This window comes from Synchiropus splendidus, chromosome 15, assembly GCF_027744825.2.
Source record: "Synchiropus splendidus isolate RoL2022-P1 chromosome 15, RoL_Sspl_1.0, whole genome shotgun sequence".
Taxonomy (NCBI): Eukaryota; Metazoa; Chordata; class Actinopteri; order Syngnathiformes; family Callionymidae; genus Synchiropus; species Synchiropus splendidus.
Genome location: NC_071348.1, coordinates 15,509,515 through 15,528,802, shown reverse-complemented (window position 1 = coordinate 15,528,802; position 19,288 = coordinate 15,509,515). Strand labels below are relative to the sequence as shown.

Here is a 19,288-nt window from a genome sequence, read left to right as displayed (position 1 = left end):
CTGCTCATTTTGCTCAACTTCCTTGAACCAGGTCACTTTCATCGTTAGGTCCCTCAAGGAGATTGGAAGACGTGACTTGTTGGTTTTAGGAGACGACATTACCTCCATGTTAGCAACCGTTAGCATGATTCCTGCTCAATAGGGGAACTTCTGATGGCATTATGACATTGAACTAGGCAGAGTCTGGAGGAGTGTACACATTCATGATTCTCACTTTCTTGTTCCAGTCAAAACATTCCACCAATAAAACTCTTCCTGGGATTATTTCTCTGGATCTTATAATTTCCCAGGTGTTTTTAAAGAATATTCCCACCCTTGTCCCCACACAATGGACAGTCAGATAAAATATTCCTGAAATATAAAAAGAATGTACCACAAAACTCTTTTGGCAGAGATGTGAACAGAGATCTAAACACTGCTGACAGGATCCTTGTTAGTATAGTGGACCTGCTTGAGTACGTCCACCCGTACTTAAGAGCGATGGCAGCAGATGTTTTTTTTTTTTAAATTCAATCTCTGGCACTGCTGCAGGCCACACAAATAAGGATAACTCTGTCCCAGTGTTGCTGGTTCCCAACCCAGGCCGATGACCGTGACTGTTCTAAGATGATTTTGTTTTTACTAGTTACTTTGAAAGTAATGAGTAACTTAAGTAACAAAGTTACTTTTCAACGAGGTAACTAACTAGCTGTAACTAAGTTACTGATTTAAAGTAACTTGCCCAACACTGGTTACCAATGCTCTACTGGGGAGGCGGGGTCCTGAGACGCTGCAGCAACGATGAAGGAGACACATGTGATACAGGTGATCCGAACTTCTGACTAGTTGCCATCCATCGTCTGTTCAACATGTTTGCATCTCCCTCGTAGATGAACATTGGACTTTAGACTGCATTTAAAAGGAAGATATCTTCAGATGGTCGTGGAGGACAAGTTCAGATCAGCTTGAGCACCAATGCTTGATACTCTCCTCACAAACAGAAGAGCTCCTCAGAACTAATTTTATAAAGCTGGCCAGCACAAGATATATAGATATATACATTCATACATATATCTGCATTTGTTTCTTTCCAAGACAAACCAAACTGTTTAAATATCAGAACAATTTATTTGTGGTTTAAAAGCTTCCATGGAGAAAACATATTTCTGTCCCTTCTTTGGAGCAGCACTTTATGTCACTGGAAAACACAAATCTTATTTTTTTTTTGTTTTTGATGCTCATAAATATTGTATGATGTGTGATGTGATGGATGTCATCCGATTTCAGAAGTTTCATAAATCTGAAATAGATAGTACACTGCTATCAGACCCAAACTAAAAATCTTCTCACTGGTTTCACTGACACCAGCTGTCTGAGGCAGTGGTTGATAAGTTGACGTGTTTATTTAGACTGACACAGGTTCGACAACAAAGATATCAACTGAATGTTACAGTGCTCGTTTGGCGTGTGAAACGTAGCGGGATTTATGCCTTCTCTCGAGTTAACGGAGGTTTGGAACAGGTGAGTAATGACAACAATCTGTCTTTGAACAACATCAACAAACCATAATGATGGTAGTTTTCTGGGTGAAAACCAGGAATCCTGACCACTAGACCATATGGGACTTGTGGGAGTCTATGTCTATGTCTCTGTCTATGATCATGGGACAAGGGACTGTGTGGATATATTTATAATAATAATCATAATAATAGAAGTTGTTCACATATGTTCATGGAACGATGGTTAAGAGTTGGGGTCTCCAAATTGACACCTGATTGCTTAAACTGTGTGTGTTTGGTTGGTTGGAACAAAAACCTGCAGCGCTTTCTGGGACAGTTTGGTGACCCCTGTTTGAGAGGATTGGTTTTATGGAGATCAACATCATGTCTGTCAGAGTGAGTACATGAATGATGTTTTTACTGCAAGATAAAGCAGGTCTCGTCCCTGGGTGGGCTCAAACCACCAACTGTTCGGTTAAAAGCCGAACGCGCTAACCTATTGCACCACGGAGACATGCTGATACAGAACAAATTGTGGATCTGTGAACAAAAGTTTTTCAGTTTTCAAGGATTGAAGAATGTGTAGAATGATTGTGTGATTGAAGTCAGTGATAGCAATGTGTTTTCAGCGAAGAGAGAGTGTGAAAGAAAGATGGTAGCAGTGCTTTAGAGAATAAATGAATAAAGAGAATGAGAGCAAAAGGTTCCACCATTTCATCTTTGAATTGACCAACACGGTCTTCCACTTCTTTGTCACAAACCTCATTGAACCGATCACATGGACATTGTGTTGTCACATGGCTCGCATCACTTAGTCGTGTTGAAAAGCTTGTGTCCCAAAACAGTTGTACATAAATACCAATGGAGACAGCGAATCGCTCTGATGCTGAAATCTTGTCTCAGTGTTTTGCATTCAAATCTCTGTCAAAAGCACGGATTACACATGTTAAGTCAAAGTGGCAGCACAAGGTCAGAAGCTCCAAGCTAATAGTCAACGGTGGTTGTCCTGGGCAAGAACTAGGAATACAACAACCTATGGGACAGGGGTCCACCCAAAGGGGTTTAGGGCTTGATCATGATCATGGTGACTGATCGATTGGAGCGTCCCGATGTGGTTCCCATACTAGGGGCCAAACAACGACACCATATGGGACGTACCTGGAATAAATGAGGAAGTTTAGGAAAAGGGTGATCACATCATTAACTGTAGCTAGGATTTGGAAGTGTAAAGCTGTCACAAAGTTTGCGATACTGTGCTTCAATATTTCAGATCATCTGTTCAGATGATCTACCCAGACGAGACACTGGAAAATTACGCCTGATGTTCCAGAATGCAACCAGATTCATCCAAAACCAACACAAACGTTTCACTTCACCAGCTTTCTGAAACAAGTGTAGAGCTGTAACTACTTCAGGCTCCATGTTTGCAGTTTGGCTAGTCACAGCTTGGTGAGTCCATCCACTACTACATGCCTTTCCACCAAGCATTACAGGTTGGGATGCAGTCGAAAACTCAGGGAGAAGGTTAGGAATGAAGAAGGTCACAGAGAAGGTCACAGAGTTTTGTGTTTTGGCAGATTTAACTGGTGAAATTAGTTCAAAGTACTCACTATATGCTTTGCAGGTGAGTCAGCGATTTTGGCACAATTACAAATCATGATGAAAAAAATTAATGAAGAACTGAAGGAAATGAACGAAGGACATTCTACAATCTTTCGGACTTCTGAGTCAGTAGGAATCCAAAATAGGCAAAAGAGCGACAGAGAGGGGCGAGCAGGGCAGACATCACAACATTTAGAAAATGAAGCTCAAGTATTCCCACCCACATTCATAACACTCACACTGCTATATTTTGGCTGATGCCTCAATTTATGTACAGAGTGGAACTGAGTAGATACATATCTTGAGCTGACATGGACTTAAAAAAATAGAGAAGCTGAGGGGCCGAACTGAGTTGGCCAAAAACCTCATCTCACCGCATGTTTGTTCAGCCGCTATTTTCGATTTCTCTTTGTGAAAGTGAATGTTACTTGACAGGAATCTGTGCAATGGTGTTCTTGTGTAAACTGTAGCTTCCTTCCAAGCAGTTAACCTGAGTTCAATTCTCAGTTGTTTTTGCCATCTAACCATGGATGGGAGAATATTTGTGCCTCAACTGTGAACACCACAAATGTCCCATTAAGGCTGGACGCGGACGACCAACACGTAGGTCTCAATGGGATGAAACAGCCGAACGTGCTGACCAATTACGTCACAGAGACATGAGAATGAGGATCTCTACAAAAAGAGAGACACTTTGAGAGCAGGAAAACATGTTCTGAAAACCATGGAAATGGAGTGATGGCTCAATTGAAGTTAGACAACACACTCTGCTGCTTCATAGATACACATCTTGGGAATAACAACTCTGCACTTGTGATCCAAAGTTATTGACGTGACGAGTTACATTGAACACAATAAGAAGCCCTACAAGAGCAGAGTGTGAAAAATTAGTATAAGCTCATGTTGTTCCTCTCCACGGAAATCTTTAGTAAAAGGCGAAAGATATATATATATATATATATATATATATATATATATATATATATATATATATATATATATATATATATATATATATATATATACGATCTGAAGAGAAACATGAGTGAACTACTGACACTGAACCAGAGAAGGAGCTGTATTCTTCCACATCAACCTTTAACTCATGGTGTTGTTCAGCATTTCAACAAACCAGCAGTTCAAGACAATCCTCTGAACCATCGTTTCATTAACATCTGTGAACTGGTGACCGTCCTTTGTCGTCAGTGAGCTGTTTTGCACACATATGAGTGATCAGAACACAAAAGAGAATTTTCCCGTGTTCTGCAGTCATCCATGCCACATTGTGCTGGTCTCGGTTGCAAACATCATCCAAAACTGTCGTGATGTACAGGAAGAGGGGAAAATGGACACATATCGCTCCGTAGAAACATACCATAAATAAAGGTCGTGCTAGGAGTCATGTTGCAAAGCTTGTCCCACAAAACAGTTGAACGTAAATGAATGGGATGGAAATCCATATCACTTTTCAAAAAGACAGTGCGCCTTGTGAGGCTCGAACTCACCACCTTCAGATTACTAGACTGACGCGCTGCCTACTGCGCCAACGAGGCTTGGTTGCTCGTAGAAATGCAGCGTGACTCACCAATCCAACCAGGGTTGGTGGTTCCAGTCCACCCAAGGATGTGATCAGCTTGCAATTAAAATACAAGATTGCACTCACTGTTCCAGAGATGATGCCGATCTCCACGACACATATCAATCTGTGTCAGAGGGTTCAAACTGATGCACAAGTGGCTCAGTGGGTGCAGATTTGTATTCCAACCCTGGAAGCACATCGAAGTTAACCGATGAGGTGTCAGCATTTTTTTGTCTTCTAAAAGAAGAAGTGTGAAAAGTTGGGAAGAGTCAGTGAGGCACACAGTGGTTTTCGTTGACATCATATCTTCATATCTTATTGCTTAACAGATGCTGAAACTACGTGTACTCAAAACGCAATAAAGGATCTGATCGCTCCCTGGGTGGACAACAAACAAAGAGGGAAGATGTCTTTGTATTCATCCAGTTTCTCTAAAACACACATATAGGTTTTCTGATCCTTGAAATGTCTCCTTGTGTCTCCTTGTACAACTTGTTCATCACCTTTGTGATCATGGTTCTTCTCCTGCTGTATAGAGAACATAAATAGGGCTCCTTGGTCGAGCAGTGTGATAATGGCTTGGGCTGCGAGAGGTCCCAGATTCCAGTCCTGGACGAGCCCATGATTATCATCTCAAGGTCACAGATGAGCCGCTCGGTTTTTGAACTTCTGTATCGGCCTTGTTTGAGATTAATCTTTCAGCTGTTACTATTATCCCCTTTCACCCCTCATTTCACTGCCACATCTGACATCTGACTCTCCTGGTGGCCCATTGCAGAGAATCACAAGAGGCAGCTCAGCAGTCTGAAGCATGAAGCAGGTGACCACAGAGCTGCTCAAAACACTGGAAACACATGGCCACGCTCTCATGCATCTGACCACCTGTAGTTCATTGTTGAGTCCAATGAAAGATCAACTGTGTCGTCTGTAAACACCAATGTCTCTCATTGATCCATTTGTTTATGCTCCATATATTTAGCGCATGAGCTTGATTTGTGCGTGTGTTGAGCGAGAGACAAAGACCAAATAACATATATTACAAACATAGCTGAGTCACCATCTATTTCAGGAATAGACTCTCAGTGATGAGCACAATGTTCATGTTGTGGTACGTGATGTTTCAAAGGTCAATGTGATTCAAAGGCTTCGATCGGTGCTGAACATTGAAACGTTGCAGGTAAACTACTTTTACTATTTTGATACATTTCTTGTATGAATAATAATCTCAGCTCCAACTTCAGATGACTCACGCCTGTTTCAAAGGCGCGGTTTGGTGGCTCCTTCAAAAAGAATACACCTTTAATCTGCTTCCTTAATCTGCCTGTAATTTGGATCCGTTTCAATCAGGAAGATGGAATTGAGAAAGAAAGGCCTTGAATCCTTGCTGGAGAAACAGACACTGTTGTGACAAGTCCAACTCCAGCTTGCTATATGATAATATCACCTGAAATGTATGAATAATAAGTCCTACTACTGGCCGGTTAGCTCAGCTGGTTAGAACGTGGTGCTAATAACGCCAAGGTCATGGGTTCGATCCCCATACTGGCCACTGTGACATAAAGCTTTAAGGTATTTCTGTTATTGTTATTTTATCCTGTACATGTGCAACTTCCCCCATTTCATCTCTGTTATTCAATGCTCATGCCTCAGTGAAGCTTCTCATAGAGGAAATGCCTCTCCTCTTCTGTATTTGCCTGACACCAGCCCCTGAGATCACACGCCTCATGCTCCACTGACTAACTGTTTTATTGACAGGATATTGCACATCCCAACCTTAAAACTGATCTGAATTCAGGCTAAATATGAAAGAAAACATATAGAGCTTTCTGGATCGCTTTTTTGTGTAGTAGTTCACTTCAAGTTTGACTTTTTTACTGTGTGTATTGGATGAGTATAAATGAATGAGTTCTTTTATTTTATATTTTGCAAATAAGGAGTTTGATATTGAACATTTCTTTTTGTGTAAAATGGCTTCACAGAAAAAAATCAAAATCAATCAAATGTCAACAAACTGAGTTGAACACAGCTTTGTTTTATTGCAGAGATGAATTATAATATGCAAGGACCTTTGCTCTGTTAAACAGGTAGGTGACTCTTGAACGAGCAGTTGTGGTGCACTGATAACTGTTTGTTCACAAAGGAGAGGCTTCATCTGCGACAAAAACATGTGGTCTGTGCCAGTGGTCCTCTGGTCAGCTCCTGGAAGTGGACGGTCTCACCAACACTGAAGCAGTTGGTGATGAGTCTTCTGTTACAGAATTTCTGCAAAATATAAACCATACATGGATATGTAAACATATATATGTAGGTGATAATTTAACAAAGTATATATCAACCATACAACAGCACATCAACTCACAGGATGAATAGATTTAACACAATGCATTTAACTATTGTATTAAATGATCACCACAAAGTTGTGTAAACTGTTTGTGGTATGTTTCCACGGAGCGATATGTGTCCATTTTCCCCTCTTCCCGAACATCAGGAAAGTTGTGGATGATGTTTGCGACCGAGACCAGCATGATGTAGGATGGACGACTCCAGAACATGAGAAAATTCTCTTTTGTGTTCTGATCACTTATATGTGTGCAAAACAGGTCAATGACAACAGAAGACGATCACTAGTTCACAGATGTTATTGGAACGATGGTGCAGAGGATTGTCTTGAAGTGCTGGTTTGTTCAAAGGCTGAACAACACCATGAGTTAAAGGTTGATGTGGAAGAATACAACTCTTTCTCTGGTTCAGTGTCAGTAGTTCGCTCATGTTTCTCTTCAGATCGTATAAATCTTTCGCCTTTTACTAAAGATTTCCGTGTAGAAGAACAACATGAGTATTTACTAATTTTTTGATGCCCAGCTCTTGTAGGGCTTCTTATTGTGTTCAATGAAACCTGTCTGATTAACGACTTTGGATCACAAGTGCGGAGTTGCTATTCCCAAGATGTGTGTCGATGAAGCAGCAGAGTGTGTTGTTTAACTTCAATTGAGCATTCACTCCATTTCCATGGTTTTCAGAACATGTCTTCCTGCTCTCAAAGTGTCTCTCTTTTTGTAGAGATCCTCATTCTCATGTCTCTGTGACGTAATTGGTCAGCACGTTTGGCTGTTGTGGGAAAGGCTGGTGGTTAGAGACCACAGGTGTTCGGTTGGTAATTTCACAGTGCTGTCAGCCCGTACGTTTGCCAGGGGACTGGAATTTTTTGATTTCTGCATTCAAAGGGTTTCACCCAATACTTTGAAGAGACTTCATGAAAATATCAGACCCTGCCTTGAATTGTTGGACTGTCACAGCATACAGTCTGGTTGAACTCCAGTCAGCTGAAGACCAATGAAGTCACACACACTCTGTTACGTGACGGTTCCACAGAGCGATTCCTGGTGGGCACAACATCACTTCATGCGGCGTATTCCACCTCAAGGCACAACACTATTGTCATGTGACAGTTCTGCATACTCAAAATGACCAAAGCATCCTAAACACACACCAACGTTATTGGTTGGACTTGAACCTATGTGGGTACAACCCAATGGATTTCTAGTCCATCGCCTTAACCACTCGGCCAAGGAAGGGGGAAAAAGGACGGTGCGAGGGGGGGGGGGAGGGGAAAAGGGGGGCGAAGGGGAAAGGAAAGCCACGAGCGATTGCGGGTTCAAATCCTGCCCGACCCGTTGTTTATTCATTAATGAAAAATGGGTAACTTGGGTTGAAATACACATTATAACCATTAAAAAATCCTATTAGTTACTGATTTACAGTTAATAATCATTAATCATGCTGCTTGTTCGATTGATTCAGGCTTAACAAGCCACAAATAAGTACTTTATCATGAAGAATTACATGCCATATGCTTCTCATACATGTGTGAATACGTTTATTGATGGTATTATACATTCCCTAATCTAAAGTGGGACTGCAAAATGACATGTCCACAGTAATAAAGCCAGACTGCAGTGAATGTAAAAAAAATAGCTTTTTAATTTAAGTAACACACCACCTTACAAAGTCATATTTACAAAGGTCTGCAAACATTGAGAAACCCAACAGTTGCAACAGCATACATAATTCATTGCTATATAATCAAAAATACAATCCAATAAATACAATTACAAAGAGTCTTTCCACTCTTCAAAAGTCTTTCCTGATGCAGGGCAGTACCACTTGCCACGCACCTGAGAGTGGCCGGTTGATTTGGTTTTTGGTTGGCCACACTGCTTGCACTGATAGTGGTACTGCTCTTTTGTGTGGCGTTTTTTTGGGGGTTCACCTCTTTGCGCCCGCTCCTGATCTTCAAGGGCTGCCTTTTGCAACCTCCTTTGGCGGTGGCGATTTGTGGGGTCAAGTGCATCTGGGTGGGTTTGGGAAGGTGCTGAGGACTGTTGCTGGGAGGATGTTGAGGGTGGTTGGTAGGCGGACGGCCAGCCCTGTGTGGGTGCTTGGGATGTTGACGGCCAAGCATAGAAGTGTGGTGGGGGTACTTGAGGGTAAGCTGACCAGCCTTGAGGGTGCGGTGGGGGTGCGAAAGGTGCCCTGTGGGTGGAGGGCCAAGCTTGAGGACCAGTTGGGGGTGGCTGGTAGGCAGAGAACCAGCCATGGGGTTGTACCTGGGGTGTTTGAGGAAACGGGGTCCAGCTCAACGGGGGCCACTGACCAGCTACAGGTGGAAACCCTGCACTCTGTGGAAGTGGTGCAGGTGTTCTGGTGCTGCGCCGCTGACGGATCCTTGCCTCACCCTCCCGATTCTCAGGCTCCTGGAACTCAAGAGGAGCTTGTCCATGCTGTACTGGCTGCGAAGGGAGGGCACGAGGCTCAGGTAGCAGTTCCTCAGTCACAGCAATTTGCTGTGGAAGCTGTACCCCCTGAAGGAGTGAATCCCGCTCCGTTCTTTTTTGGCGATCGTGCAGCCTACAGGACAGAAAAACAAACACAAATGAATATTCAAGCACTTTGTGAACAGCGTTACAAAAAGTGCAATGTAAATAACGCTTTTATTTTTATTATTATGAAAATGTAGTCATGCAATTGATTGAGATATTATAAACAAACTCACCAGGATGACACTGTTGTGTTGTTTATGTTAACTAACAACAGGTCTGTCTGATCCATGATATCTTTCGAGTCCTCCAGCAACTGTTTGATATGACTGTAAGTCATAACAATTGCTTGTGGGATGGGGAATGTCCGCCCTTTGTTGTCTTTTGGCCTATTTCTGGCCACTCGGAACTCATGGTAGAGTTTCAAAGCTACGCACTCAGAAACTCGATTGAGGTCTGGTCGGTGAGCAGCCTTGCCATGTACCATGTACAACCTGCAAATAAATAAACCACATCATATATCACATATTCACACAATGCTTTACAACAGAGGAGTAATCTGTAAGCTCTGTGAGCTGTAAATACCTTTCCGCTGCTTGCTGGCCTGGAGCAGAGCCGCTGCGTTTTCTTGAGGCTCTCCAGGGTCCCGGCAAAGTCGTTTTATGACTTTTAAGGGTGTATTTGGGGGTCATCTGGTCCTGGGTGTGTAAACGACCATATAACCTCACAATCTCTGCCACTTCTGTGTTAGAGAGTGCGGTCACTGTTCGGTTCAGCCCGACCAGGTACGATGCCAGGGCATCAACTGCCTCCCATCCAGGAACCCCTCTGGAATCACACCTAGTGTCCTGTCATAAGAAATGAACCAATAAAATAAATTATAATGAGAAAATATTACAATAAACCCACATCTTTAATGGTCATAAGAAGAGCATATCACATCAGATTACATGCGATAATTTAATGTTTATCCACATACCAAAGCTGGGGTGACAGACTCGCTCTCCTCAGATGGGGGCGGGGCAGATGTGGCGGCAGTCTCACTCTCCTCCAATATTGGCCAGGAAGATGCAGCAGTCTCCTCACGTGCAAAAGTAGATTCCTGGGGAGGTCAACAAAACATTACGCGTATATTATAAAGACTGCTTCAGAACAACTTATTGCTTTTCAAAAAGCATTTGATGGATGATCAAACTTGTGTCATTGTGTTACCTGAAAAGTAATGTCTGTGACATCTGGCACAGTTATGTCCGTGCTGTCCTCGTCTCGGACAGCGTCCAACGTGCCTGGCCGCATCGCACTGATGTCCTGTTGGCTCAGGAGATCTCCTCTGTTCGACTGCGCCAGGAGGTATTGCACTGCAATGCGTTCTCCTGCAATAAATAGGGGTGAATAAAGATTATCTTTTTACCTTCCTACCTACTAGGTCATCATCATCAGTTTATTTTCTTACCAGTAGGCTTCCCGGGTGGAACAAACTCTGGAAGAAGAGGTCTTCCCAAGACTCTGTTGCTCAGTGCATTGGCACTGGACATCAAACGTACGTCATATATTTTCGTCCGGGATGTCTCTGTCATCTGAAGAGCTTGCGCTGAACGGTTGATGTTCCACCTCGAAACGCCTTCCAGCATATACATTTGAGTGTGCAATGCGTTGCATCTCCACCCTGATAAGAAAAATACAACATGATCAATGACTACAGCACTATTGCAGTATTATGACACATTATGACATAAGATATATTATTTGTCATGTAATGTACTACCACAATTCTAAACTTACCTGGAATGAAAGCACACTGATGCTTATGAAAACTCTCAAGGGATGAGGACCCTCTGGCACATCTGAGGACATCCAATGTTCTGTCACCTTTCTCCAGCCCCGACCCGGTGTTGGTATACAGCTGCAATCCTGGTGGATCCTGGATGCAGGCAAGGTGTTTTTGCTGGACCTCCCACACTCGAGACATGCTCTCATGATTGACGAGGTGCAGCCCAGTGCCGTCCACGAGGTCCCACATGGAGTCCAGAAGACCTTTGATGAGTGCACGGGTCTCCTCTACCCCTCGGGTTCTCCTGCGGCAGTGTTTGGCCAGCTCGCTAGAACTGATGCTTGCCAACACCTGGGCGTCAGTTGGTTCATAGCCCTGATGTTTTTTCTTCAGCTCCACCCGCTTGGCCTCCTTCAGGCAACAGACGTCCTGCTTATCCCACTCAAAAATGCAGCTAGATAATTTTGAGCAGAACATACCATACAGTGGATGGTGTTCCGTTGTGAGACCTTTAGTAAATCGCCTCATGAAATGGAACACATCCAACCGCACTGTCGATGTCCATGGCCGAAACCAATGGAGAACAGGGCTGACTCCTGTGTGAATTCATAAGGTCATTAATAGAAGTTGGTTTTCAGTCAAAACATCACAACACAAATAATAGTTAACCTACCTCTGTCGCTGCAACAGTCCCTATCCACATAGATGGCGTCTGGTTGGGGCTCACCAGCATCACTGTATCTTTTGACGATCCCTTGACACAAGTCATCCAGTCCAGCACCTTCGCCCGTTGTGAGGACAGAGTTAAGAACTTGACCATACTCGTTTCCGATGTTGGTCATCCATGTCGCGGTGTCCTCAATTTCTCCGGCCAGTTTTTTTGTGATCTATATCATAACACAAATACAGACATCATAAGCACATGCACTCTTAGCCAGAGAAAAGAAAAACAGTAATATGTAAATATAGGTGTACATTTACCTTCTTAGTGGAGTCGAGTTTCAGAATTCTGCCAAACGTTGAGGTGATAACACCTTTGACCTCCTCAAGATGAACCACAACATCGTTTGTATGGACTGTCTCAAACCACTGGGCCAGAGGCAGCGGACAGAAGCGTGGTGGTGGTGCATATACGGCGTCAGATGGATTGAGACCGGATTTTTTGTGCCTCTCACAATCTGTGAAATACTCACAGCACCTCTTCACCCATTCCTCACTGTGAGCCTCTTCAAAGGCCTGCTGCAGGTAGCTCGAGCTATTCCCTGCTGTTCGGGGTCGAAGAAGGGTCACACAAGCCTTGTCCAGTGCCATGTGAGTGGTTAAGACAGCGGGAAATCTATTGCGTGTTGCGGGGTCCAGCTGCTTCAAAATGTCCTCGCTCCAAGGACAGACAGGTATTTTGCAATTGCTGCACCTTGGGTAGTCAGCTCCAATGAGATAATATCGTGTTGCCAGGTCGATGACCTCTCTGGCTTTCGGGTAAATACCTGAGTGGTGCATCTTGCGGTTGCACTGGGTGCATTTCAGAGGAATGCCCCACATCCGCATTGGCGCCCAAATGAACATCCTCTGACGAAAGTAGTCGTGGGGATTTGGTGTCGATGATCTTGTGGGGTTTGGGGGATGGTGCCAATTGTCCTGAATGTCCTGCTTCAGCCGTCCAGTAGGCTCATACAAGATGTGAGCAATCCATTCCCGGTCTCCTGGCTTGATCACCCTGAGGAAAGACTTAGGTAAAAACCTGGCACGACTTACCTCTGGAGAATATAGGAGTGCTGGTGCTGCTTGAGGTGCAGGGACATTAAGAGGTGATGGGCCACTCTCTGTTGCCAGTGCCATCTCAGGTGCTGTTGGAGGTGCTGTTGGATCTGTGGAAACAACGACAGGTGTCACGTCTGTGGCTGACTGGCACGCTTTAGCATCTTGGGGGTGGATGTCTGGTGCCTGTGTGAGCTCCTGGGCAGGAGCAGTGGAGGGAGCAGTGGAGGAGGTGTCTGTGGGTGGTTTTGCAGCACGACAGCTCTCAAGGTGCTGTGATAGTCCCACAGCACCCCATGCAATTGCACCACAATGCTCACACTGCTCCTGGACATGGAAGTCAGACAGGTGCTCTGTGAATTGGTCTGGTGCAACCGCATGACCACAAATGGAGCATGTCATGGAATCCGGAGACTCCTGACTCACAGACGCTGCACTGGCTTTTGGTGTGTGTTCCGCTCCAGTGCTGGTGCTCTGCGCAGCCGGTGGATTTGCCACAGTTGGCTCTTTTGACTGTGGAGAGAGAGAGAGAGAAATGGAGATTTTGGGTTGAAAACAGCTGTTTATGAGAGGTCAGTTATCAGGATCATCAAGCAGCAAATGTTTGAATCACATAATTCAGACACATCCAGAGAAGCTGGGCAGACCAGTATGTTAATGACCAGGTATTCATAAACAGTAGATGCCAATCAAGTGTGATGGATGACAATGGGTCTGCAATTATGTTAATGTGACGAGTCCTGAGTCACTGTGGATGGGTCAATTAATGGCCCATTAATATTTATATGTTAATGCCACACTCAACAGGTGTGAAGTAGCCTGTTATTGCACCCTTCTGCTCAAGTCAGAAGTTGACCTGCCTTGGAATGGAGATCAGGAGAACAATGTATAAGGCTACAAGCCGGCATGTTGACATCACATCACAGTTTAATGATTGAATAGTACTTACCTCATGGTAACCGCACCGACAAGGGATCCTTCTGCCAAATATGTCATGTTTTCTCACAGTTTGCTCAAACTGTGGTGTCAGAGGACAGCTTTGGATCCTCTCAATCACTGCCCTCCAACGCCTGCTTCCGGGTCTCTGGCCAGTGGAAAATCTGTATTTTCCCTGGGCGTACAGGGACATAACACCAGCCCAGTATGAATCGGGTTTTCCAGACTTTGGCATGTCTGTGGAATAGGATTAATGAGAATATGAGAATTATTTTGTAACAGTAATAACAGACAGCAATTTATCAAACATCACCTACAATTTTGTTACATTACTAGCGTCACTATATCCATGAATAAATGTTACTTGTCAGAGGATACAAACACAGATACATATTGAACCGTTTTTCCAACTTGATAATAAAACACCCGTTTTGTCACAAGTAGCATTCACTTAACGTTAAAGATATAACATTAACTATACATTTTTGAGAGGAAAACGGGCGCTAAGTGAAGTTATATTAATCGCTGTTAAATTAGTCCAACTTACTTGAAGTGTCCAGGCGATATGGCAAGTCCGAAAATAAAGGGTCCAGGAGATATGGCAAGTCCGTCTTTCGTGAAATTTCCAGACGATAACACTGTCCGTAAAATTTCGCCGCTTCTTAACTCTGCGGCGAAACTCCAGTGCATGTCTGATTGGCTGCTACGTCACCATGGTAGGAATTTAGAGACACGCCATTGGCTCTTTCCCCCCCTGGGCGTAACTTATTCAACGCAAATGATTGGCTCTTTTGCCCCCCATCGACGTAAATGATTGGCTCTTTTGCCCCCATTGTAGGAATTGGTCGGACTTTGGTAGGACTTTGGTAGGAATTGGTCGGAATTGGTCGGACTTGGTCGGACTTTGGTAGGAATTGGTAGGACTTCATGAGTCGTCCATTCGGCTCAGGATACAGCCACAACAACACTGTTACTCAGCCACTTCATCAGGAATTTAGTTTTGGGTGAATTAGAAATCAGTTCATCACATCATCTCTTCCTCATCTTTCAAGCAACAATGATGATGGCTGCCTTTCAAGCACTTGACCTGGGTTCGATTCCCAGCCACTGCACGTAGCCCATTCCATTCACTCGTGATTCAAAGAACTGGTTTCTTCTGACCATTCACAAATCCACTGAAGGCACGAGTGATGAAGGCCATGGAACTGAAATCCATTGGGGATTTCCCCCGTAGCTTCGAGTCCTTCCAACAACGCAAGGCAGACATTGATTTTTATCCCATTGAGACCTATGTGTTGGTCGTCCGCGTCCAGCCTTAATGGGACATTTGTGGTGTTGACAGTTGAGGCACAAATATTCTGGCATCCATGGTTAGATGGCAAAAACAATTGGCAAAGCCTGAGAATTGAACCCAGGTCAACTGCTTGGAAGGAAGCTACTGTTTACACAAGAACACCATTGCACAGATTCCTGTCAAGGAACCTTCACTTTCACAAATTGACAATAGCAGATTTTCAAACATGCGGTCGACTCAGTTCGGCTCCTCAGCTTCTCTATTTCTTTAAGTCCATGTCAGCTCAAGATATGTATCTACTCAGTTCCACTCTGTACATAAATTGATGCATCAGCCAAAATATAGCAGTGTGAGTGTTATGAATGTGGGTTGGAATACTTGAGCTTCATTTTCTAAATGTTGTGATGTCTGCCCTCCTCGCCCCTCTCTGTCGCTCTTTTGCCTATTTTGGGTTCCTACTGACTCAGAAGTCTGAAACGTTGTAGAATTTCCTTCCTTCATTTCCTTAACTTCTTCATAAATTTTTTTCTTCGTGATTTGTAATTTTGCCAAAATCGCTGACTCACCCGCAAAGCACACAGTACTTTGAACTAATTTCACCAGTTAAGTCTGGCAAAACACAAAAATCTGTGACCTTCTCTGTGACCTTCTTCATTCCTAACCTTCTGCCTGAGATCGACACAGTTTTCAACTGCATCCCAACCTGTAATGCTTGGTGGAAAGGCATGTAGTAGTGGATGGACTCACCAAGCTGTGACTAGCCAAACTGCAAACATGGAGCCTGAAGTAGTTACAGCTCTACATCTGTTTCAGAAAGCTGGTGAAGTGAAAAGTTTGTGTTGGTTTTGGATGAATCAGGTTGCATTCTGGAACATCAGGCGTAATTTTCCAGTGTCTCGTCTGGGTAGATCATCTGAACAGATGATCTGAAATATTGAAGCACTGGATCACAAACTTTACTCCAGTTTTATGACAGCTTTACACTTCCAAATCCTAGCTACAGTTAATGATGTGATCAACCTTTGCCTAAACTTCCTCATTTATTCCAGGTACGTCCCATATGGTGTCGTTGTTTGGCCCCTAGTATGGGAACCACATCGGGACGCTCCGATCGATCAGTCACCATGATCATGATCAAGCCATAAACCCCTTTGGGTGGACCCCTGTCCCATAGGTTGTCGTATTCCTCGTTCTTGCCCAGGACAACCAGCATTGACTATTAGCTTAGTGCTTCTGACCTTGTGCTGCCACTTTGACTTAACATGTGTAATAAGATTGACAGAGATTTGAATGCAAAACACTGAGACAAGATTTCAGCATCAGAGCGATTCACTGTCACCATTGGTATTTATGTACAACTGTTTTGGGACACAAGCTTTGCAACACTACTAAGTGATGCGAGCCATGTGACAACACAATGTCCATGTGATTGGCACAATGAGGTTTGTGACAAAGAAGTGGAAGACAGTGTTGGTCGATGCAAAGATGAAATGGTGGAACCTTTTGCTCTCCATCTCTTTATTCATTTATTCTCTAAAGCACTGCTACCATCTTTCTTTCACACTCTCTCTTTGCTGAAAAACACATTGCTATCACTGACTTAAATCACACAATCCTTCTGCACAATCTTCAAACCATGAAAACTGAAAAACGTTTGTTCACAGATCCATATATTCTTGTGTATCAGCATGTCTCGGTGGCGCAATGGGTTAGCGCGTTCGGCTGTTAACCGAAAGGTTGGTGGTTCGAGCCCACCCAGGGACGAGACCTTTTTATCTTGCAATAAAAACTTCATTCATGTATTCACTCTGACAGACATGATGTTGATTGAAAAAAAACAGCCCTTCAAGACAATCCTCTTCAACAGGGGTCACCAAACTGTTCCAGAAAGGGCTGCAGGTTTTAGTTCCAACCAACCAAGCACACACAGTTTAAGCAATCAGGTGTCAATTTGGAGACCCCAACTCTTAACCATCGTTCCATGAACACATGTGAACCTGGGATCGTCTTCTGTTATTATGATTATGATTATAAATATAATATCCAGACAGACAGTCCCTTGTCCCATGATCATAGACATGGTTCATCATACCTGAAGCTGTGTGTGCATGGTACTACTTGTGCTATTTGAGTGTTTTTACAGATATATTTGACAGTTGAAATCTGATCTGAACTGCTGAATGTGTTCCATTTTGCCGAAATCGCTGACTCATACAAGTTCTAAATGGTCTAGTGGTCAGGATTCCTGGTTTTCACCCAAGCGTCCCTGGTTCGACTCCCGTTATGGGAAAACTACCATCATTGTGGTCTGTTGATGTTGTTCAAATGCATTGCAGCTATTTCATCATCCACTTTCTAGAAGACAGATTGTTGTTGTTGTTACTCACCTGTTTCAAACCTCTCTTTACTCGAGAGAATGCAGGTTGCTTCTCTCAGGTTGAAAACGAAGCAGCGTTCTCCAGACAAGAAGGACCACCTTACCATGCAGCTTGTCAACTGGACCTTCTCCTGGTCCTCCAGAACCTCGCCAACAACATGACGTTCCTGTACAAGGCAGTGTTTGAACAGATGGGCTAAGTCGAGGAACGACTGTGTACCCAGGCGTGTGTTATTTGAATCTATTTTATGGTGTCATCACTGTAAATTAACTTTTTCTTTTGTTGTACAACTGAATTATTTGACATTCAGAGTTGTTTGAAACTGACAGACTGTAGAATGTAACAAGTTAATTGAAATTTTGCACATCTTCTGGCCTGCTTAGGTCAGGTTTTTTTGGAGTTCGGATCAAAGGATTCCTGATACGTCGGGTTGGATCGACATCCTACCATCCTACCACAGAGACAGCAGTGTGTCAAGACTGCACCACGTGAGGAATTCCCAGTGTGCACTGGGTGGCGAGCCACAGGAACCAGAGGAAAAGAAGATTCATCCACAAGATTGGAGTCGACGACCACATTCCCACTTGACAAGTGGTGGGATTGGACCAAGCACATTTGTTCATATATGGGCCCCAATGTTACAAACTTTGGGGAGGGAAACAAGGGTTTTTTTTTCTTTTTTTTGGCGCCTTTTGTTTTGGTAATTTTCCATATATTTTTCCTTATATAATTATGTTCTATTGCTATGTTGAATTCACCAAAGCTCTGTGAAAGTTTGTTTTCTTTCTGATTTGTTCACTAAAAGATTGACAAACATTGTTGTTGTTTTTTATTGAGGTGTACCACTGGCTATAACAAGCTGAGGTTTTCTTATCTGGTCCATTATCATTATTATGCAAGAGTTTAACTGTTTCCCACTTCAAAAAGGGTAAGAAGGGTTACAACCCCATCTGAACCCAGTTAAGATTGAAATTGGAATTTGCCCCTGCAGCCAAAAAAATAATTCAAACTAAAAATCTACCTGAGGAAAGAAAATTCTGTTGATCAACACCCGCGATAGGACTGTAAGCCACGGAGGAGGCTTTCATGTTTCATGAGGAGGAGCCCAGTCACATAGGGACTGTAATGTAAAGGGAATAATATATGACAGAACCTAAGCCTAGAATTCTGTCACTCATCAGGCCTGCTCATGTGTTTTGAGCGGCTCCCCTGCTGCAGCAGGGAAAAATGTCTCACATGGTTAGCAGAGGTGTTCACTGCCAAGACACACGGAACAGTGGAGAGTGTGTGTTTAAGGTGGAGCTCTCGTGGAGGTGTGTCGCTCTTTCCAAAATCCCTCAGGGCGGAATGTGACACAACTGTACTTGCTAACTGAAGAGAAACACAAACTCGACGGTGAAGAAAGGGATCCGCCGTGCTCAGCGACACATTCCAGGAAGAAACATTAGGGAGTTCCACTACCTGGAGCCGTTTTAAAGGAGATAACTACTGTGTTTAACAGACACACGTTCAGGTGTTTTGACGGGGTGGCTGCCTTATACTTTACTTTACTATATTTGCCATATTTGACGAGAAACCTGGGCTTATAACCACAGTTAGGATCAGTCCTCAATCCTCATCTGCCCTGCTTTACTCTCAAATAAAGCTTTGATGGCACCAACTTGACAACTCTTCA

General features: G+C 43.6%; 1 protein-coding gene and 4 non-coding genes across 9 annotated transcripts; 3 read left to right on the top strand and 2 right to left on the bottom strand.

Annotated features, from left to right (window-relative positions):
* Positions 1–3,941: 3,941 nt before the first annotated feature.
* LOC128746869 (U5 spliceosomal RNA) lies at positions 3,942–4,051 on the bottom strand. The gene has a single exon (XR_008412611.1). It is a non-coding gene; the product is annotated as a U5 spliceosomal RNA (small nuclear RNA).
* Positions 4,052–6,134: 2,083 nt separating this feature from the next.
* trnai-aau (transfer RNA isoleucine (anticodon AAU)) lies at positions 6,135–6,208 on the top strand. Its single transcript has one exon. It is a non-coding gene; the product is annotated as a tRNA-Ile (tRNA).
* Positions 6,209–7,421: 1,213 nt separating this feature from the next.
* Positions 7,422–7,534, top strand: LOC128746867 (U5 spliceosomal RNA). The gene has a single exon (XR_008412609.1). It is a non-coding gene; the product is annotated as a U5 spliceosomal RNA (small nuclear RNA).
* A 1,127-nt stretch (positions 7,535–8,661) lies between these two features.
* Positions 8,662–14,551, bottom strand: LOC128746500 (uncharacterized). 5 transcript variants are annotated; one of them, XM_053843588.1, is made up of 14 exons: positions 14,489–14,551; positions 13,955–14,178; positions 13,432–13,518; positions 12,441–13,115; positions 12,229–12,336; positions 11,921–12,134; positions 11,727–11,843; positions 11,259–11,658; positions 10,930–11,142; positions 10,689–10,849; positions 10,456–10,578; positions 10,062–10,324; positions 9,713–9,970; positions 8,662–9,567 (listed from the first exon to the last, which is right to left on the bottom strand). In XM_053843588.1, the coding sequence occupies exons 7-14, from the start codon at positions 11,727–11,729 to the stop codon at positions 8,769–8,771; spliced, it is 2,220 nt and encodes a 739-aa protein (XP_053699563.1). In that variant the 5' UTR covers positions 11,730–11,843; positions 11,921–12,134; positions 12,229–12,336; positions 12,441–13,115; positions 13,432–13,518; positions 13,955–14,178; positions 14,489–14,551; the 3' UTR covers positions 8,662–8,768. The 5 variants fall into 5 exon arrangements, with proteins under 5 accessions (XP_053699563.1, XP_053699564.1, XP_053699560.1 ...); XM_053843589.1 differs by having other exon boundaries at positions 12,446–13,115; XM_053843585.1 differs by having other exon boundaries at positions 12,229–12,661; positions 12,735–13,115.
* Positions 14,552–16,925: 2,374 nt separating this feature from the next.
* On the top strand, positions 16,926–16,999 carry trnan-guu (transfer RNA asparagine (anticodon GUU)). Its single transcript has one exon. It is a non-coding gene; the product is annotated as a tRNA-Asn (tRNA).
* The last annotated feature ends 2,289 nt before the right edge of the window (positions 17,000–19,288 follow it).